Source organism: Scomber japonicus, chromosome 14 (assembly GCF_027409825.1).
Source record: "Scomber japonicus isolate fScoJap1 chromosome 14, fScoJap1.pri, whole genome shotgun sequence".
Taxonomy (NCBI): Eukaryota; Metazoa; Chordata; class Actinopteri; order Scombriformes; family Scombridae; genus Scomber; species Scomber japonicus.
The window spans coordinates 2,202,519-2,220,540 of NC_070591.1; the positions used below are offsets into that span (position 1 = coordinate 2,202,519).

At 41.9% G+C, this 18,022-nt stretch overlaps 1 protein-coding gene across 4 annotated transcripts in view; it reads left to right on the top strand.

Moving 5' to 3' along the window:
• The window catches only part of rtn4a (reticulon 4a), a 41,459-nt gene that overhangs the window by 13,963 nt on the left and 9,474 nt on the right, over positions 1–18,022 (top strand). The window contains exons 3-4 of one of the 4 annotated variants that reach the window (XM_053333469.1): positions 724–2,634; positions 17,105–17,312. In XM_053333469.1, the coding sequence (XP_053189444.1) occupies positions 724–2,634; positions 17,105–17,312 (2,119 nt within the window). Of the gene's footprint in view, positions 1–723; positions 2,635–7,825; positions 8,090–12,591; positions 12,655–17,104; positions 17,313–18,022 lie in introns of those variants that run through there. The other 3 variants (XM_053333471.1, XM_053333472.1, XM_053333470.1) reach the window with 3 other exon arrangements.

The window sequence follows — 18,022 nt, forward strand, 5'->3', positions numbered from 1 at the left end:
TTTTGGTTTTGGCCTTCATCAGGATTAATGGTTGACTCTGATGAAGGCCACAAGCCAAAACGCATCATTTTGACAATAAAGTTGTACTTGATACTACAAATGCTACTGGAGTTTTGACTGTTTAAGACTGCCTTTGCTTCTCCATGTGCCTTGTAAGTAGGTGAGATATTACCTGTAAGCACCTTTTGACGTCTTCTTCTGACGACTCCCAGCTTTGCTTACTGCATATCTCTTCATGCTCTACCTTTACATCTAATTAACTAAATTAGGTGTGTTCACCCACTGTTGATTGGTTGAACACATGCAATTTAGCTGTTTGGGGTCCCCAGGAGCAGGACTGCTGTAGTGATTATTGACCTGCATACTGCACTGGGTATGTTGTCACCACTACTTCAGTGTTTTTATTAGACAATTCAATTATGTTTTTTTTATGTGAGAAATGGTAAGGAACTGACTTTTGAATGTTTGGCCCCTTTGAGAGGTGGATAGGTACTTCATTATTCTGCCAGCTTGCTGGTTTTTCATACAGAACTGGTCAGTCCAAACTGAACTGTCTATCAGCCACAATCAACCTTTTAGCAGCGCTTATCTGGTCTTTGCCTCTCATCTTTCATAAAAATGTTTTCAGTAATAGTTCTACCCAGGTATGGTGGGCACTGTAAGGAATGGAGTATGTCTTTGATATGTGCTGTATTGCATTTTCCTCCTCCCTTTCTACTCAAGCATTTGGGCAGAAGGGTGATTCCCCTGCTCCCATCTCTCCTCTCTCCCCACTTCACTCCCCCGACTCTTTGGAGGAGCTCTCTCTGACCGAGAGTCCCAATCAGCCCCTTTCTTCAGGATCTGCTGGACCCCTGGGCTCCTTCTCTACTGAACCCCCCACTATTCACTCCAAGGACATGCCTTGGGAGGATGAAGAGGTTGACTCTGGACCGGGTCGTAGTAAGAATAAGGAAGACCTCCCTGATCCGTTAGGTGGTCCTTACCTGAGTTTAGGGAAAGACCCAGGGCCTCATAATCCGTGTGAAGACAGTGGAGTTTCCTTTTCACCTGAGGAGAAGCTGGTTAGCTCAGACAGGTCCTCCACTGGCCCCTCCCCTGTGACCCCCCAGATGATGGTCCCTGAGTCTCACCTTGCCTCCTCTAACCCAACAGAGCACTGGGATTCAACATACCTATCATCTCAAGACAACTCCAAGGTCTCCATGGATTCCTTCTCCAAGGATACAGCTCCCATTAGTTCCTCCAGGTACGAGGCAGACCTGCACGGCAACCAGTCCGATGAGGATGATGACTTGATGTACGAGGTGAAGAAGACTAGTAACCCATTTGAGGGTTATTCCCCACTGGCAGACAGCGGCTACTCCCAGTTTGGAGACTCCAAGGCTGACAGCAGTGCCACTAAAATGTCCGAGAGTCCCACTCCAGATCTGGTCCAGTACGGGCAATCTGGAGAAACCCAGTACGGGCAATCTGGAGAAACCCAGGACAGCCCTCCATCTTTCTTAGACGACGAGAAAACATTTGAGACAGGCAAGATGGGCGCTGACTCACTCATGCAGTCAGTGAGTCAGTTCTCTTCTGGTCTGAAAGATGATGATGATGATGATGATGAAGAGGAAGAGGAAGATTCTGCTCTGCCACCATCACTTCCAGACATCCTGAAGTCTTCCCCACTCAACCCTGAGAAAATCGACTCCGGCTCCTCAGAGGGAAGCCCGGAGGAGCAGAGCCCTATTCTTGAGAGGAGGATGATGGAGTCGCCCAACCCTCCAATTAATCTGTCGGCTAACAACCCGTTTGCTTTTGATGCTAAAGTGTCCCTGCTGAAGGAGATGGCAGAGCAGATGGAGGTGAAGGCGTCCGACAAAGTAAAGGTCGAAGACGACAAAAGCTTTGGTGCATTCGATCTTGTCAAAGAGGCCGAAGAAACCACTCCAACTAAGGTTAAAGAGGAGGAACCTGTCAAGATCGAGCAGAAAGATTGGTTTTCAAGCCACGATTCCCTGAAAATGACCGAAAAGTTTGAGCCACTTGACTTCCAGAGCAAAAAGAGCCCTGCTGAGGATTCAGATTCTGAGTCACCAACAGCAGACTCTCTGTCTCCAGTCCTGGAAGCTATGGCCAAGAACCCTGCCATCTTCCAGGTGGAAACCGAGAAGACCGACCTGAAGATGGAGGATGACGAGCCAGAGGTGGCTGAGGAAGTCTCCGAACATGAAGTCTCATCTGAGGAGTTTGAGTTCATTGAGAGACCTCCCAGGGGTGTTATTGATGAGTTTCTTGAGGCTCTTGATACCTCCAAGTTTGCCTCCTCCAAGGTCCCAGAGCTCGCCATGGATGATGACCTAAGCTTTGAGCCGAAAGACCTGGCTCCAGTTTCTCCTGCAAAAGTCTCACCCTCACCCCCTGAAGTCGAAGAAGAAGCTGCAAGTCAGAGCTCCTACCGCCTCCTCACCCAGGCCTCCCCCCAGAAGAGCAAGGCAGAGCTAGAGAAGCTCGACATTCAGCAGCCCCCACCCCAAGTATCCCCACTCGTCCATTCCCCTGTCCGCAAACCAGAGGAGACGGTCGCTAAGAAGAGTGTGGAGGGCGGCAAAGTGTTTAAGATGCCAAACGTGAACATAAAAGCAGGTAAAATAAACCAGTTCCGGCATGGAAAACCATCCCCCCACATCCTCCTCAGTTTTCACAGGCACTTCCATGTTCATCGGCATTAATTTTCATCATCACTCTTTCGTTCTCAGTTATTTTTCCCCCAACCAACCAACCAACCAACCAACCAGCTGCCAGTATTTACTTTAGATCCCACCCATCACTTCCTCCTTTGGTGTGTCACCTTTCCTTTATTGCATCAAACCCTTTTTTTGCATTTTCTTTGACAATTAACCCCTTGCATTTTGTGATGTCTTGTTTTTCATTTGTGTGGTTCAACTTTTGCTTTTTGCTGCATTTTGTGCATTTCTGTCTCATTAGAATAACACATCCCTTCTGTGTTTATAAGCCTTGTGTATATCATTTCTATTCTTAAGATCCGGTAAGTAAAATGTATTAATAAGTTTCATTTTAATGTCAGTAGTGTTGACACTTTAATTGTCCATTTTATAAAGGGTACAAATACTGTCCAAGATCTTTGACACACAATCAGCTGGAAGGAGAAATCACGAGATACAGACTTGCATTTTAGTCGCTGAATAGTTAATTGTCTAATTTAAACCTGTGTAACTGTCATTTGTGTCCACGGAGCATTTTTACTCTGTGAAATTCGATTACCTCGAGGTCAGTTTAGCTTCTCTCTCTTGTCTGGAAATAACTTGAGATGCCAATCTGAAACCTGAGCCCACCTTATAGACCCCAACGCCCATATATATCTATCTATACACACAGAGCTACCAGCCACACCCAGCTCCTTTACATCTCCTGAGGTATTATTACTTTACAGTCTAGCGGTGTACAAAATGCATGTTTGGTATGTGCCTCAGTTTAGGGGTAGCATTATCTGAACAGCAGAAAAGAATATCTTCATTTTGGAAAATTCAAACTTCAAACAACAGCTGAAACAGTTTAGTTTTGCAGCAGTGGAAAAAGGGAAACAAGCTTCTACTTGCTGACAGTTTTATGAGTTTTATGATGATTCATGGTCACTAAGAGCCGGTTCTTATGACAGGCAGTTCGACCACGACAGAAATCCAATGTGTTTCTAAAAGCACGTATTATAATGTTGGTGTTGCAGTCAGTCGGTGTCATGGAGGATCATCCAGCTCGACTCTTTCAATTGTCAGCTTGTTAACAGCTTTAACAGTAATTATTTGGGTCACAGGTAGCGTTACACCCTTAGTAAACAGATTAAATGTCCAGATTAAATGAAATTGAGAACAGCAGTGTGTCTTGGACTTTGTGGCGGGGGTTCCCTCTGTTGTGGACATGAGTTACGACCATTAAAAAGGGACAGAAATAATCCTTTTGATAACCTTAACGAGACTGCTGTCAGCTCCTCTAACATCCGGTCATCTTTCTGCTCTGGCACTAAATCACACGGGCGAAAAACATCTAAAACCTTTCCAGAGCTGTGTCTTTATCAAACCCTGAGGTTAATTATCTGAGGATGAAACTGCGACTGTACTGTAATGTTTCAGTGAGACGATAAGCATCTGTTAGATCATTTATCAGGCAGACGCAGAGCCGCCTCCTTTGGGGCTTTTCGAAAGTGATGAGTCGCTCCCGAGGCTCCGCTGAAGACAACGAGGCTTAGTCTTCACTTTAATGGATGACTCAGTTTTATTTAAACTCATATCGATCCCTTAACACACACACACACACACACATGCACGCACACACACACACACACACACACACACACACACACACACACACAGGTTTGCATGCATTCAGAGCAGACAGCCACTGTGTAACTAGAGCAGGACTTTGCTCTTTGGGACAAGCTGCCGAGGCTTTGACTGTGTGTGTGATATTGTGTGTGTGTGTGTGTGTGTGTGAGACTGTGTGTGTCGGAGGGATCTCCTGTTAATTAAAGCCTCCTCCTCCTTCCTGCATTGCGACACTGGCAAGTCCACAAAGGGTTCTCCGACCCAGAAACCAGTCAGCAAACGTCTCTTCGTTATACAACTTGAGGTGCAGCTGCGATGTGAACACACAGTGATGATTGTAGCTTCAGTCTGAGACCGAGCTCGGCCTGCGTCTCTGTTTTCATATCTTTTTAAAGGATTTGTTTTAGAATCAAACCAACAATGATCTACTTGCTGTTCGTCCTCATAATGCCGCGTGACTTCTTCTTTTCATTCTGTCGTGTTTTAGAGAATCAGCTGTTTGACTGAAGCAGAGCAGCAAGTAGATTTGATTAGATTTTTTAGAGATTTTATTTAATATACCTGCAGTTTGATAATTTCATATGATGAGTAGCTGGAGAATAATGACTGTTATGATGAGGTGACTTCATTATTTACTTTAGAGAGGGGGAAACCAGTCAGTGAAATCATCCTGTATATATTTAAACTCTGACAGATTCAGACTTTGAAGCCGTAACTGTGATCTGTTGGTTGATCTCGATAATGACTCACACTGGATTACATCAGCTGTGAGACTGCAGGGAGGAGTGGAGGTGAAGGGTCACTGTGGCAAACTTTGCTCTTCCCTTTTTGTATGTAATTGCCTCTTTCGACACAGATCATGTCATTTTTTATGGTTTCGTAAAACCTGAAGGCTGAGAGTTTGCTTCATGATAAGAGCTGAAAGGACGAGCTGCTGGTTGTAACCTCAGAGTCAAACATCAGGGTCATAACTCAAACGTGAACACACACAGAAGCACATTGATGTCATTATGTGTGGGTTATGCTTCCTGAGGACATTATTATGTCTATAAATCCACTTAGAAAGCAGATTTATAAACTGTAGCATCACAGTAATGAATGACAGCTGCTGATTCACAGGACTGAGGTGATCACATGTTGGCTCATAATGCAGCTGAAAGAGAAGTTTCATTATCTTCTGACAGTTTATAAAGTCAATGAAATTATCTGATGAAATAAAGTTAAACATACAAATCAGTTACAGCCTTAAAGCCTTAATGTCGGCTGTCTGCACTCTGAATGTGTGAGTTATACTTTATGATGTCATCATTACCTCTGATGTCCAGAAATCCACTTAGAAAACAAGACGTTTATAAAGTTAAGTGTCACAGTCATTAATCAGTCTAATATAAAGCCAGTTGTACATGGTGTTACTGCAGACAGGAGCTGCTAACAGCTGATTCACAGCTAGTCACATGTTTGCTAATAATGGAGCAGAGAGAGAGAACAGCTGCCAACAGTGTCAAAGATAATCAATCAATAGTTGAACAAGACAAACAGTTCTCTTCATGTTCTCAGTTTAAGTTCAGCTTCTCAAACATGTGAAAGCTGCTTTAGTTCAGATGTGTGAAATTAAACAAGTTGTTACCTGTAAAGTGTTGCAGAGAGGTTTATAGCAGCAGGATGGCGCCCTCTAGTGGAGCAGCTGGGTGATGCAGCGCTGCTACTATTCATCATGATCATAAATCCCCAAACATCTGAGCAGCAGCTGAATATAATCTGCTTATTTGTTTGTTGTTAGTTGTTTTTAAACGGTGACTCTGGAAGGTTTAAACATCTTTAACAGATTTACTGAACAACAATTGATTTTAAATCTTTCATAAAACAAAAGATTTCCTAAAGATATAAAACATTTATCCACAAAAATCAGTTTTTCTTTTTATAGAAAAGGTCTCAAATGTTAAATGCTGTTCAAACATGATGTAATATCTAAAGTTTACATTTCTAGTAATTAACAGATTAACATTAGAAGATTAACATTTAATCTTCACACAACATATAGTATAATAAGGGTTTATTAACTTGTTAATTTTTATCTTATAATGTCATTTTATGCAATTTTATTAAAAGGTTTTCAGACGTAGAAACAATAACAATATTTTGAATGTAATTTTTTTTAATTCATTGTTTTTTTTCTTTGTAAAGATCATAAACTGATTTCAAACTTCAGGATGTATTAGTTTTAATAAACATTAAACCAAACACATCTTAGGTCATAACTCATGTTTCAGTCGTGACGTATCACTGTACAGTATATATAGATTATATTACACTTACTGATATCTCAAATATTACTTTGGGTTTCATTAGATATCATCAGGATCTTTGTAAACATCTAATATTTATAAACTTAAATGCTTTTTAAATTTGTGGGTTTTGTTCTTGTTGGACAGCAGTTTGCACCGATTCAGTAGAATAACCCAAATATATAAATCTAATCTAATCTGACTCTCTGCTTCTGTTAGGACTCATCGTCTATTTCATGGCAGTTTATAAAGTAAATGATAAAAATAATAAAAACTTTCTTTCATACAGTAAATGCAGCTTAAAGTGCTAAACATTAAAAAGGACATAAAAGGAGCAGAAAGCAATCTTTAAAAAGAATAAGAGAACAAAATGTAATAAAAGAGAGAAAAATTAAAAATTAATAATAATAATTCAAGTTTATTGCTGCAACATGTTGAATGCTGATCAGGTGATGAGAGGATGACGATGTTCGTAGCGTTTCTGGTGTTTTCTTCTTTATTCTGACTGAATTTGTCGTTGCACCTGCAGAGAGACTGAAACCTGCTGCAGTGCATCTGTGTCTGAGTAAAACAACACTTACAGCTTAATAATACACTCAAACCTCAACGTCTGCTGTCTGAAGCAACTTTTAAAGAGTAGAAATTAAAAATATGCTGACTCAGCTGTAACATGATGCACAGACCAATATCAGAGAGGACTGTGATGCTGAATGAAGCTTTGACAAAGCAATGATATATAATAAACCTCAGGAAGTGAAAGTCACATTTAGAGTCTAAAAATATGAGACAGTTTGAGTCGATATGAGTTATGACCTTTAACTGCCTCTGTGAGCCGGCTGTCTGGGTTTGGTGGTGAGTTTTTGGAGCCGGTTAGTTTCTTTGTGTTCCAAATCATCAGCTCCACGTTTGGTTTCCAGAGAGATCTGCAGTTATTGTTGTTAATGAGTTTGATTCAGACGAGCAGAAATCATTCATCTGCTCCCTGTTCACGCTTCGTCAGCAGATTCACAGAAAGCTGAAAGAGGGAGGGAAAGGAAAAGGAGGGGAAAGTGGAAGAGGAGGGAGGAGGAAGAGAGGGAGCCAAAAAACCTGAGCAGAGAGGAGTGGGGGAGGAGGAGGAAGAGGGGGAGGAAGGGGGGGGGGGGGGTAGGGAGGGGAGGAGACGTTTATAGTTGCTGCGTCAGAGCGCTGGCAGCAGACAGTCAGCTGACGCTTCACTCGCTCGCTGCAGTCGTCTCCTCCAGAGGAAGCCTCGCTCAGGTTCTTCCCTCCCTCCTCCTCCTCTTCCTCCTCCTCTTCCTCCTCCTTCCTCCTGCAGCCCCACACACACACTTAAACACACACACACGCACACGCTTACATACACTGCTGGTCCCTCTCTGCCTGGAATGTGTGTTTGCTGATCGGACGGCATGGAGAACAACTCTGTGGACTCAACGGAGAGCAAGGCTGCTGCCAAGCACTGGAGAGAGCATGGTACACCTTTCTACCTGTCTGTCTGTGTGTGTGTGTGTGTGTGTGTGTGTGAGAGGGTGGGTGGGTGGGTGGGGGGCAGTGGGGGGGTGGAGGAGGGAGAGGCAAGACTCTGACACTGACACTGCTGCAAGCTGCTGCAAAGACCCTTTATTGAGATGATCCTTCTCTTCTGTCTATGTGTTAGTCTTGATGCATGTTGTCAGGGTTAGGGTTTGTTAGGTGTCTCTGTCTTCCTGTCAGATGTCGATTGATCGTTAAAACAGTGGAGACGTTGCAGCAGCTCTGCAGGATCCATCGATGTGATTGGAAACTTTGAGACAAAAGACATGCAGAATATTTGACTCAGTTTAAGCATCATGTATCTTTATTCTATCATATACAGAGTGTTTCAGAGCCAATGGAAACGTAATGTGCTTTACATAAAAACAGGAATGTAAAGGAGAAACTGCAGAATTCAGAGGTGAAGTTTGTGTTGTATTCATGCATGGAGACACTGGGGGAGGGCATGGGGGGCTATGTGGGGGCATGTGGGGGGCAGATTGCAGGTTTTTCTTGTCCTCTTGCCACTGCAGGCGTCTTGAGGACATTTTGTGGCAGAGTGAAGACCTTTGGACAGACAGCCAGTCAGCTCAGTGTGACCAAAGGTAGACAGTAGAGAGGAAGAGGAGGAGGAGGAAGAGGAGGAGGGACTGTGTGAGCACCGGTGACATCAGCTGGCAGTGTAATGATTGGTCAGTGAACCGGTGGATATGCTAATGAGCTGGCGGAGAGTCAGGAAGCAGAGCTGTGATAGATGAGGTTTAATATGTGTCCTGTTCTCACGTCTTTGTTGAATCTTTTTTAAACATTTCATGGCTGCAGATTCTCAAGTTTTGCTCATATTGTTTCTTTTCATTCTCATAAATTCAAGTAAACTCTATTTTTTGGTCAGAACAATGAATTTGAAGTGAGTCTTGTTCAAAAAGCTCAGAGATATTTCAGTTCATATCGACTGATTGAGAGAAATCATCACACTTTAATTACTTGATGAATAACTTTATAACAGCGTACATATTCAGTTTAATAATGTTTACATCTACCAATAATCCTGGATTTTACTTTTTATTTAAGCTCTTGATGTAACTGTGGAGACAATCAATTAATTAACTGTTTAAATGAAGAATAAATAAACCAGCAAATATTCACATTTTAGAAGCTGGAATCAGAATTTGGACATTTTTCTTCTTAAAACATCTCAAACACACGAATAACTTAATAGATCATTAAAATAGTTCAACTAATTGATGCTGATAATAAATTAATTGATTATCAAAGTAAATAGAAGTTGTTAGAGTTCAGGGATCGTGTGTGTGTGTCTGTGGTGTGTCTGTGTGTGTGTGGTGTGTGTCCACGTATGTTATCTGTCTGCTGATGGTCATGTGTCGCCTCACATCTCCACACTGAGGCCTTTGTGCTGTGTGTGTGTGTGTGTGTGTGTGTGTGTGTGTGTGTGTGTGTGTGTGTGTTCATAACGAGGGTTTCCACTAACGAGTGAGCCGCTGACCGACTTGAACGAAGCTGCTTCACACATCTCGATGCCTGCGTCTTTGTGTGACGCAACGTGACTCAGCTCTCTTCTCTGTGTGTGTGTGTGTGTGTGTGTGTGTGTGTGTTACAGACTGTGGTTTGCAGCAGTAGTGAAATAACTAAACTTTATAGTTGCTCAGGGTGTAATCTATGAGGAGCATCATCGTCTTTTTTGACCTTATTGTTCTCCAGCAGAATGACTCATCATCATCATCATTATCACGCTGCTGCAGTGATGATTAGATACTGACCTCGTCACCTTTGAGCGTCCAGTATTTTCTCACTTTGATTTTAGACGGAGGATGAACTGATGATAAAAGTCACTTTAAACTCATTTTAGTTCCACATTTCATCTCGACTGGGCCGAACCAGTAAAATCAATATATAATAACCCAACAAATAATATATAATTATATCTAGGGCCGGGCAATATATCTATTATATTGATATCGTGATATGAGGCTAGATATCGTCTTAGATTTTGGATATCGTAATATCGTGATATGTCATCAGTTTCTTTTCCTGGTTTTAAATACTGCATTACAGTAAAATATGTAATTTTCTGAACTTACCAGACTGTTCTAGCTGTTCTGTTATTTACATAGACTGTATAAAAGAAATGGACGTCACCCATTGGTTTGTGGACTGCTGCTCGGAAGCCAATTGTTTTTTAATCTAGGCAGCGCCATCTTGAAAATTTCAGGTGCATGCTGGTAAAAATAAAAACGGGGATTCTACTTATATGGGCATGAGGCGGAGCCATGGGCGGAGCGGGGAGGTTGCTATGGTTACGAGGGCTGGATCTGGAGGACATTGGTCAATCAACCTGTCAATCAGGACGTAGCCACGCCCTAATGCATACCCTGCTTTATCGTCACATATAAAATCAGGGAGGCCAAAATGTCCCAAATGAACATCATACTGCATTGAAGAAGGCTTTAAACTAGCGATTGAGACCATAAACACATTTTGAAAACGTTTACTGAGGTTAGAAATCAAGTGAGAAGTTGGTGAATTCTCCATTGACTTGTATAGAGATGGTCGCCCCCTGGTGGCCTTTTGATAGAATGCAGCTCTAAGTTACTTCCTGGTCGGCCTCATTTCAGAGGACCAGAACTCCCCGCCTGGTTATTTACTTTTTACTCACTTTGTCATTATATCTACAAGCATCGACAGTCATCTCTACGTTAGTGTTGCAACATCGATATCGAGGTATTTGGTCCGTATCACCCAGCTCTAATTATAACTTTACTCAACCTACTGAACGGATTAAATAGATTTAGATGTGGTGACGTCTGTAAATATAAATGCATATAAAGAACCATCAGGCCTGATTACAGCTGATTTATAACAGATATTAATTATGATGTTAAGGCTGCAACTAATTAATTAGTCCTGATGGTTTTTGGGCAGTTCGTAGTCCCTTAAAAAAAAACCCCCAACAAACTTCCACATCGTCTGATCTATTTCTTTGGTTCAGTAGGTCGACGGTTTGAATCCTGACGTTTGTAGAGCCAGCTGTCCTTTTACAGCCTGGTTATGCAACCTTCCTCCTCCTCCTCCTGCTCCTGTCATAATCCTTGTTAGAAAATCCATTTCTTCATGATAATCGACAGCCTTTCACACACATACATGTCTGTGCGTGACTTGGCTGAACTTTGAACACTGTGCAGCATCATTAGAGTCTAGACTGAGATCAGAAGTTAAAACAAACATCATCACTTAATGTGGAGAAGATCAAACTGGAGTTTACTGTAATGATTCCTCCTGTTCATACTGAGCATTAGATCTTTCATCATGTTTACAGGAAGTGATGGAGGACTAAACCCACAGTCCTCCTTCTGTGGAAACATGGATTATAAAGTTGATGTGAAGCTAATATGAAGCTTCAGCGTCTGAATGAGTCAAATCTTCATCTATGTTTCAACGTTACAGTGTTTTTAGTATCAAAGTCTTTTTGTTAGCTTTCAAAACTGAAATCTGTTCAGTACTGCAAAATTACAAAGTACATTTACTCAAGTACTTTACTGCAGTACAGTACTTGTACTTTATGTAGTATTGGGGCCCCACCCCTAGGTTGGGAACAACTGGACTAAACTAGCTAACTGTATATAAAGTAGTATAAACTAGCTAACTGTATATAAAGTAGTATAAACTAGCTAACTGTATATAAAGTAGTGTAAACTAGCTAACTGTATATAAAGTAGTATAAACTAGCTAACTGTATATAAAGTAGTGTAAACTAGCTAACCGTATATAAAGTAGTGTAAACTAGCTAACTGTATATAAAGTAGTGTAAACTAGCTAACTGTATATAAAGTAGTATAAACTAGCTAACTGTATATAAAGTAGTGTAAACTAGCTAACTGTATATAAAGTAGTATAAACTAGCTAACTGTATATAAAGTAGTATAAACTAGCTAACTGTATATAAAGTAGTGTAAACTAGCTCCACCTCCAGCAGCTAATGATGTCATCTATAATAATATATCACTACTTTTACTGTAATACTGCATACTACATCACTATAATACTGCAGTACTTTTATTACAGTAGTATTTTCATGCAGTACTTCTACGTTGCTGTATTTCTTCCAACTCTGAACTTATCAGACTCCTGTGTGATGATCAACGTCCTCACTGAGACAGATTTGCGCCTCTCTCCCTCCTCTCTCTTTTTATCTCTCTCCTTTTCTTTCTCTCTCCCCCTCCTCCCTCTCTTTCTCTCTCTCTTTTTCTCGCCCTCCTCCCCCTCTCTCTCTCCCCCTCCTCCCTCTCTTTCTCTCTCTCCCTCCTCTTTCTTTCTCCCTCCCTCTCTTTCTCTCTCTCCCTCCTCTCTCTCTTTTTCTCGCCCTCCTCCCTCTCTCTCTCCCCCCCTCCTCCCTCTCTTTCTCTCTGTCTCCCTCCCTCCCTCCTCCCTCTCTTTCTCTCTCACGTCGTCAGGCGCTCCGCCTCTGAGCTGCTGCTTTTAGTGGAGGTTCAAGATGGACGCCAAACAGGGTTAGTCTGGTTTATAATCTTTTATTTACCGACCGTCTCTTCTTTAAACAACCTTCCGCAAACACAACAACACGTTATGTCGCGTTTATAACCGGTTGTATATTTGCATGAGCACCGGGAGCTCGGCCAGGTTCAGGCCGGGGAAGGTGCAGGGACGACCGGGGAAGCTGCAGGGAGGACCGGGCCGCCGGCGGAGGTCACGCCGGGGAAGGGAGCTTGTCAGGCGGATACTTAAACAGCTAGAGTCGGTGTTAGACAACCGGAGGAGGCTGGAGGTTAAAACACACCGAGGGCACCGACATTAGTAACCCGGGTTTAGCTCGCTTTGATACGGTCTATTTTTAGCCTGCTGCTACCATAAGTAGCCCGACGGCCACATTTGGACCTCCTCCTCCTCCTGTTAGCATGCCGAGCCGTCTGATAACATGGGAGCGGCTAGCTGTCAGCTAACATGCTAACGCCCACATGTTCCCCTAAAAAAAATAAAAAAATAACACGAAGCTTCCAGAAAATTATCTTTGTGATTATTAATTAAGAGTCTAAATATCCTACAGGTGTGTTTTAAAACAGTCATCTGATTTATAGTTTAGTAAAATGTAAAAACTGCAGTACTTTATATTTACGCTGGTGTTTCTAGTTATCTCGTTTGCATCTATAAGTAAACATATCCACAAATAATTTGAACTATATTTTGTATATTTTGGGTTTTTTGTGTTGTATCTCCACCAGAAACGTATAAAAATTGTATGCATGCATGTATCTCCTGCCTGTTTAAGGAGGATAATGATTAAAATATCTTTAATATAATAGTAGTTTGTAGTTAATTATTGTGGTGACTTAAAGGTTAGTAAAGAGTTGCTAGTTCAACCTCCAGACCTGCAGGATTAATTATGGCTGGGTGATATATAGATATTATATCGAAATCTTGATATGAGGCTAGATATCTTAATATTGCAATATGTCATCAGAGTATATTTTCCTGGTTTTAAATGCTGTATTACAGTTAAATATATAATTTTCTGAACTTACCAGACTGTTCTAGCTGTTCTGTTATTTACCTTTTACTCATTTTGTCATTAAATCCACGTAAATATTTTGTGAAAGCATCGACAGTCATCTCTGATATTGATATCGGGGTATTTAGTGATATTTGATTTTGTCCATTTTGTCCAGACCTGCAGGATGAATCTGGGTCTCTTCCTCATCACCTGCTCTGAGGTGCCTTTGAGCAAGGCTTTAAACTGCGTCTGCACCAGTGGAGCTGGTCAGACTGGTCAGACTGGGAGGCTTCAGGGTTAAAAGAGAAACTCCCTCTGAAAAGTTTAAATATAAATATCCTTATATGGACGTTCACTGTGCAGAGCGGTTACCAAGCAACAGAGGAGATGATTACACAGTGCAATGTTTAAACACAGTTGGTTTTATTGTTGTATATCATCATGTGTTCAATGCTTTCATGTCTCTGCTGCTGATTAACCAGCAATTAGTTTAATGTGAAATGAATTTAAAGGAATTGACATCGTTTCAAATTGCTCTTGGTAAATGTTTCCAGGCTTTATCATTGCTAATGGTTTCTATTGACGTGTTGGAAAGGTTTTAAACTGCATCTTTAATGGTCTTAAACTGTCTTTGGTGAAGCCTGAATGAAGTTTGTATATCAGAAAATGAAGTAATATAATATCCCCAATAAAGTGACGTCTTCAGTAAGTAAAGGTAACAGGCGGACTCAGTTAGCTGCAGCTCTGATGTCGTATGTGAAGAAGAAAAGCTGTAAATCTTCACATCTGATTAGAAAAAACCAGCAAACAGTTGGTATTTAAAATGTAAATGTGTAAAAGGTTTATTGGTTTATTGGGTAGAAAGACGAGATGTGTGCTGCAGACAGAGAATACTTTAATAAATGATGAATAGTTGATCGAGCAGGTTATCCAGCAGTCAGTCGGATTTGTCCAACTTGTTGCAGGAAATCTGATTTGAGGTTTTCAGCCACATAAGCTGATTTATTACCCGTTAAGCCGTTTTCAGGAATATTTGAGTCGGCTGCCAAAACGTTGAGAGCCAGTCGGTCGGTTGGTCGGTCAGCTGCAGCCTCACTTTGCATTTTAAAGCTGCTTTTCTTATCAACACTTTATCTGTGGACTTATTTCAGACCTTTGACTCTTTTATTGTGTCGACACAGTTTGGTTCTTCTGTTTGAATCCGACAGTGAACGAGCTCCGGTTCAGTATTAAAATAGTTGATGGATGTTTGAATTGTTAGCTGCGTCGTGTGTGTGTAGCTGCTTGATGCTTGATGACGGAGACAGAAACATTAAACTGTCAGATTCCAGCGAGCACTTTGTCGTCGGGTACATCACGTATCAGCTGGGAGCGACGTCAGCGCAGCACGGCTCCTTCACGGCTAATATTGTCCGCTGACCTGCCAGGAATCCTCCGCTGAAACATAAGTGTGCTGGGAGCTCAGCTCAGGTCAGGAGCTCAGCTGTCCCCCCGGGAGAGTCCAACCCCCCCCCACCCATCATCTCACCACCACCACCCGAATATCTGCCTCCTTAGAGAGGGAAGAGCTGCCTGTAGCACCCAATACAGACCTGCAGCACCCTAATACAGAGCTGCAGCACACCAATACAGAGCTACAGAGCTGCAGCACCCTAATACAGAGGAGCTGCACCCTAATACAGAGGTGCTGCACCCAATTTAGAGCTGCAGCACCCACTACAGAGCTGCAGCACCCTAATACAAAGCTGCAGCACCCAATACAGAGGTGCAGCACCCTAATACAAAGCTGCAGCACCCAATACAGAGGTGCAGCACCCATTACAGAGCTGCCGCACCCAATACAGAGCTGCCGCACCAGTTTTAGAGCTGCAGCACCCAATACAGAGCTGCAGCATCAATTACAGAGGTGCAGCACCCAATTTAGAGCTGCAGCACCCTAATACAGAGGTGCAGCACCCTAATACAGAGGTGCAGCACCCATTACAGAGCTGCAGCACCCAATACAGAGGTGCAGCACCCATTACAGAGCTGCAGCAACCATTACAGAGCTGTAGCACCCATTACAGAGGTGCAGCACCCTAATACAGAGCTGCAGCACCCAATACAGTGTTGGTTTCTAACATTGACAGGACTTTGAGATGTGTTGAGCAGCTCTTAAAGCTTCAGCTCGTCTTTGTGCCGTCAGGAAAGAAAAAGAGAAACAAAGAAGAAGATTGATGAGTCAGAATCTGCTGCAGTGAGTTTCATCCTGCAGGGTTTGTGAGAGAGTCTGACGGTCTGACCTTTGACCCCAGCAGAGCTAAAGATGCTCATGTGACCACTGCAGAACTGAAACAGAACATTTGACACTAGTTGGTTAGTTTCAGCCGTCAGAAACCGTCTGAAGTAAATTTCCTCCTGAGGACATTTTAACAGAACAGTTTATTTTCTGTCTGTTTGGACCTGAAACTGATTTGATCTCAACTCTGAATGAACTTATTGTGTTTATTAAACCACAACAGATGTAAAATAAGCAGGTTTTGTATTTTAGGCTCATGTTAGAGTCATGCAAAATAAGAAATGAATCTTTAATATTTAATGAATATCTGATCAGTCAGTGTGTAATATGTTGGTTGTGTCTCTTAGTGATGAACCTACAGAGACTCTGCAGCTTTAAATATCTATAATATATATATATTTATAACCTATCTTCTCTATCAATGAGCTGAGACTCGCTGCAAGCTGCTGCTCGGCTTTACAGAGCTTTATAGTTGAGTTTCACATTAATAGTTTAGCTTCCTGGCTGCTGTGTGCTCTCATAGCGTCATTTTAAGAAGCTATATTTTAAGCTGTAGATAAAGCCGCAGTACTCTACCTGCTCAGCACCAAACAATCACACAGTTATCTGGAGACTAGCTGCTGAACATAGTGGAGCATTTAGATATTTTAGAGTAAAAAAAAAATATATATAAGCAGTTTGAACCAGATTGAAACTATAAGAGCCCAAAGATAAAACCCTGAGGAACTCCATCAGTAATTATTGAGTCTATTAACAGGTTTATGTTGTTGGATGTAAATATAAGAAACTGATTGATAAGCTAAATCAAAGTTAAAAAGTTTAAAATCAAACTTAAAAGGTGATGATATGAGTTGTGTTGACTTCATGTATCTGTTGGAAACCAGTGGACGTAGTTATCAGTTAATTCAGGTTAATTCAATGATTGGGTGTTTATAATAGTAACAATCCAATTAAGGTAATTATTTAAACTATTAATCAATTTAAATACCAATAAAACCAATTCATGAAAAAAAACATGAAATATATCAAATCATTCTGATCAACAGTCATTTAAAACCAAACAGGAGCTCACTGCCCTCTGTCTGATGGACACTAACTCTTCTTCTTCCTCCTCTTCCTCTTCCTCTTCCTCCTCCTCTTCTCCCTCCTCTTCCTCCTCTTCCTCCTCCTGCAGTGGTGGATCTCCTCTACTGGCGTGATGTGAAGACCACAGGCGTGGTGTTCGGCGCCATCCTGCTGCTGCTGCTCTCCCTGACGGTGTGCAGCATCGTCAGCGTCTGCTCCTACATCGGCCTGGCTCTGCTGTCCGTCACCATCTGCTTCAGGATATACAAAGGCATCCTGCAGGCCATCCAGAAGTCAGATGAGGGACATCCATTCAAGTGAGTCACAGCGAGATGAGCGGAAATAAAGTTTCAGGGTCAGAAAATGATCAGCTGTTATTCCTGAGAAGGCTGCAGGGTTCAGGTTTGAGCTCTTAAGTGATAACGTTTATTAATTATAACATATTTAGGAGTAAAGCACTTAAAAAATAACAGATTCAACAAGTAACGTAGAATAAGTTAAAAAAAGGAGAAGTCTAGGATATAAAATCAATCATTAACCCTCCTGTTGTGCTCAGGTGAAGGAAGGAAGGAAGTAAGGAGGAAAAGAGGAAGGAAGGAGAGGAAAGAGGGTTTATTATAGATCAGTGTCTGTCTGATATTTTTGTAAACCTGCTGCTGTTTGTTCCCTTTAAACGTTTCCTCGTCCTGTTTGTTTGTTTGTTTGTTTGTTTGATGGTTCATCCGTCCTCCTGGCCGCCGAACTAAACCTTCTTACCGAGCTCGACCTCGCGGCTCGTTACAGACCAATTAGCTCAGATTAACTTCCTGTAAGCCGCTCGGTCACATTACGAGCTGATTCCTGCAGATTCCCGAGCTTTTTAACTTCAGTAAGAACAATGAGAAGAAAGCTGGACTCCCTCGTTTACTGCAGAGGAACAAATATGATGAATGTTTAGCCTCAGCTCAGTTGTATCTGATCATGGGTCAGTAATAATAAATGTTGGTAAGATGATGAATTCATAAATCAGTTAAACTAGTTTTAAAAG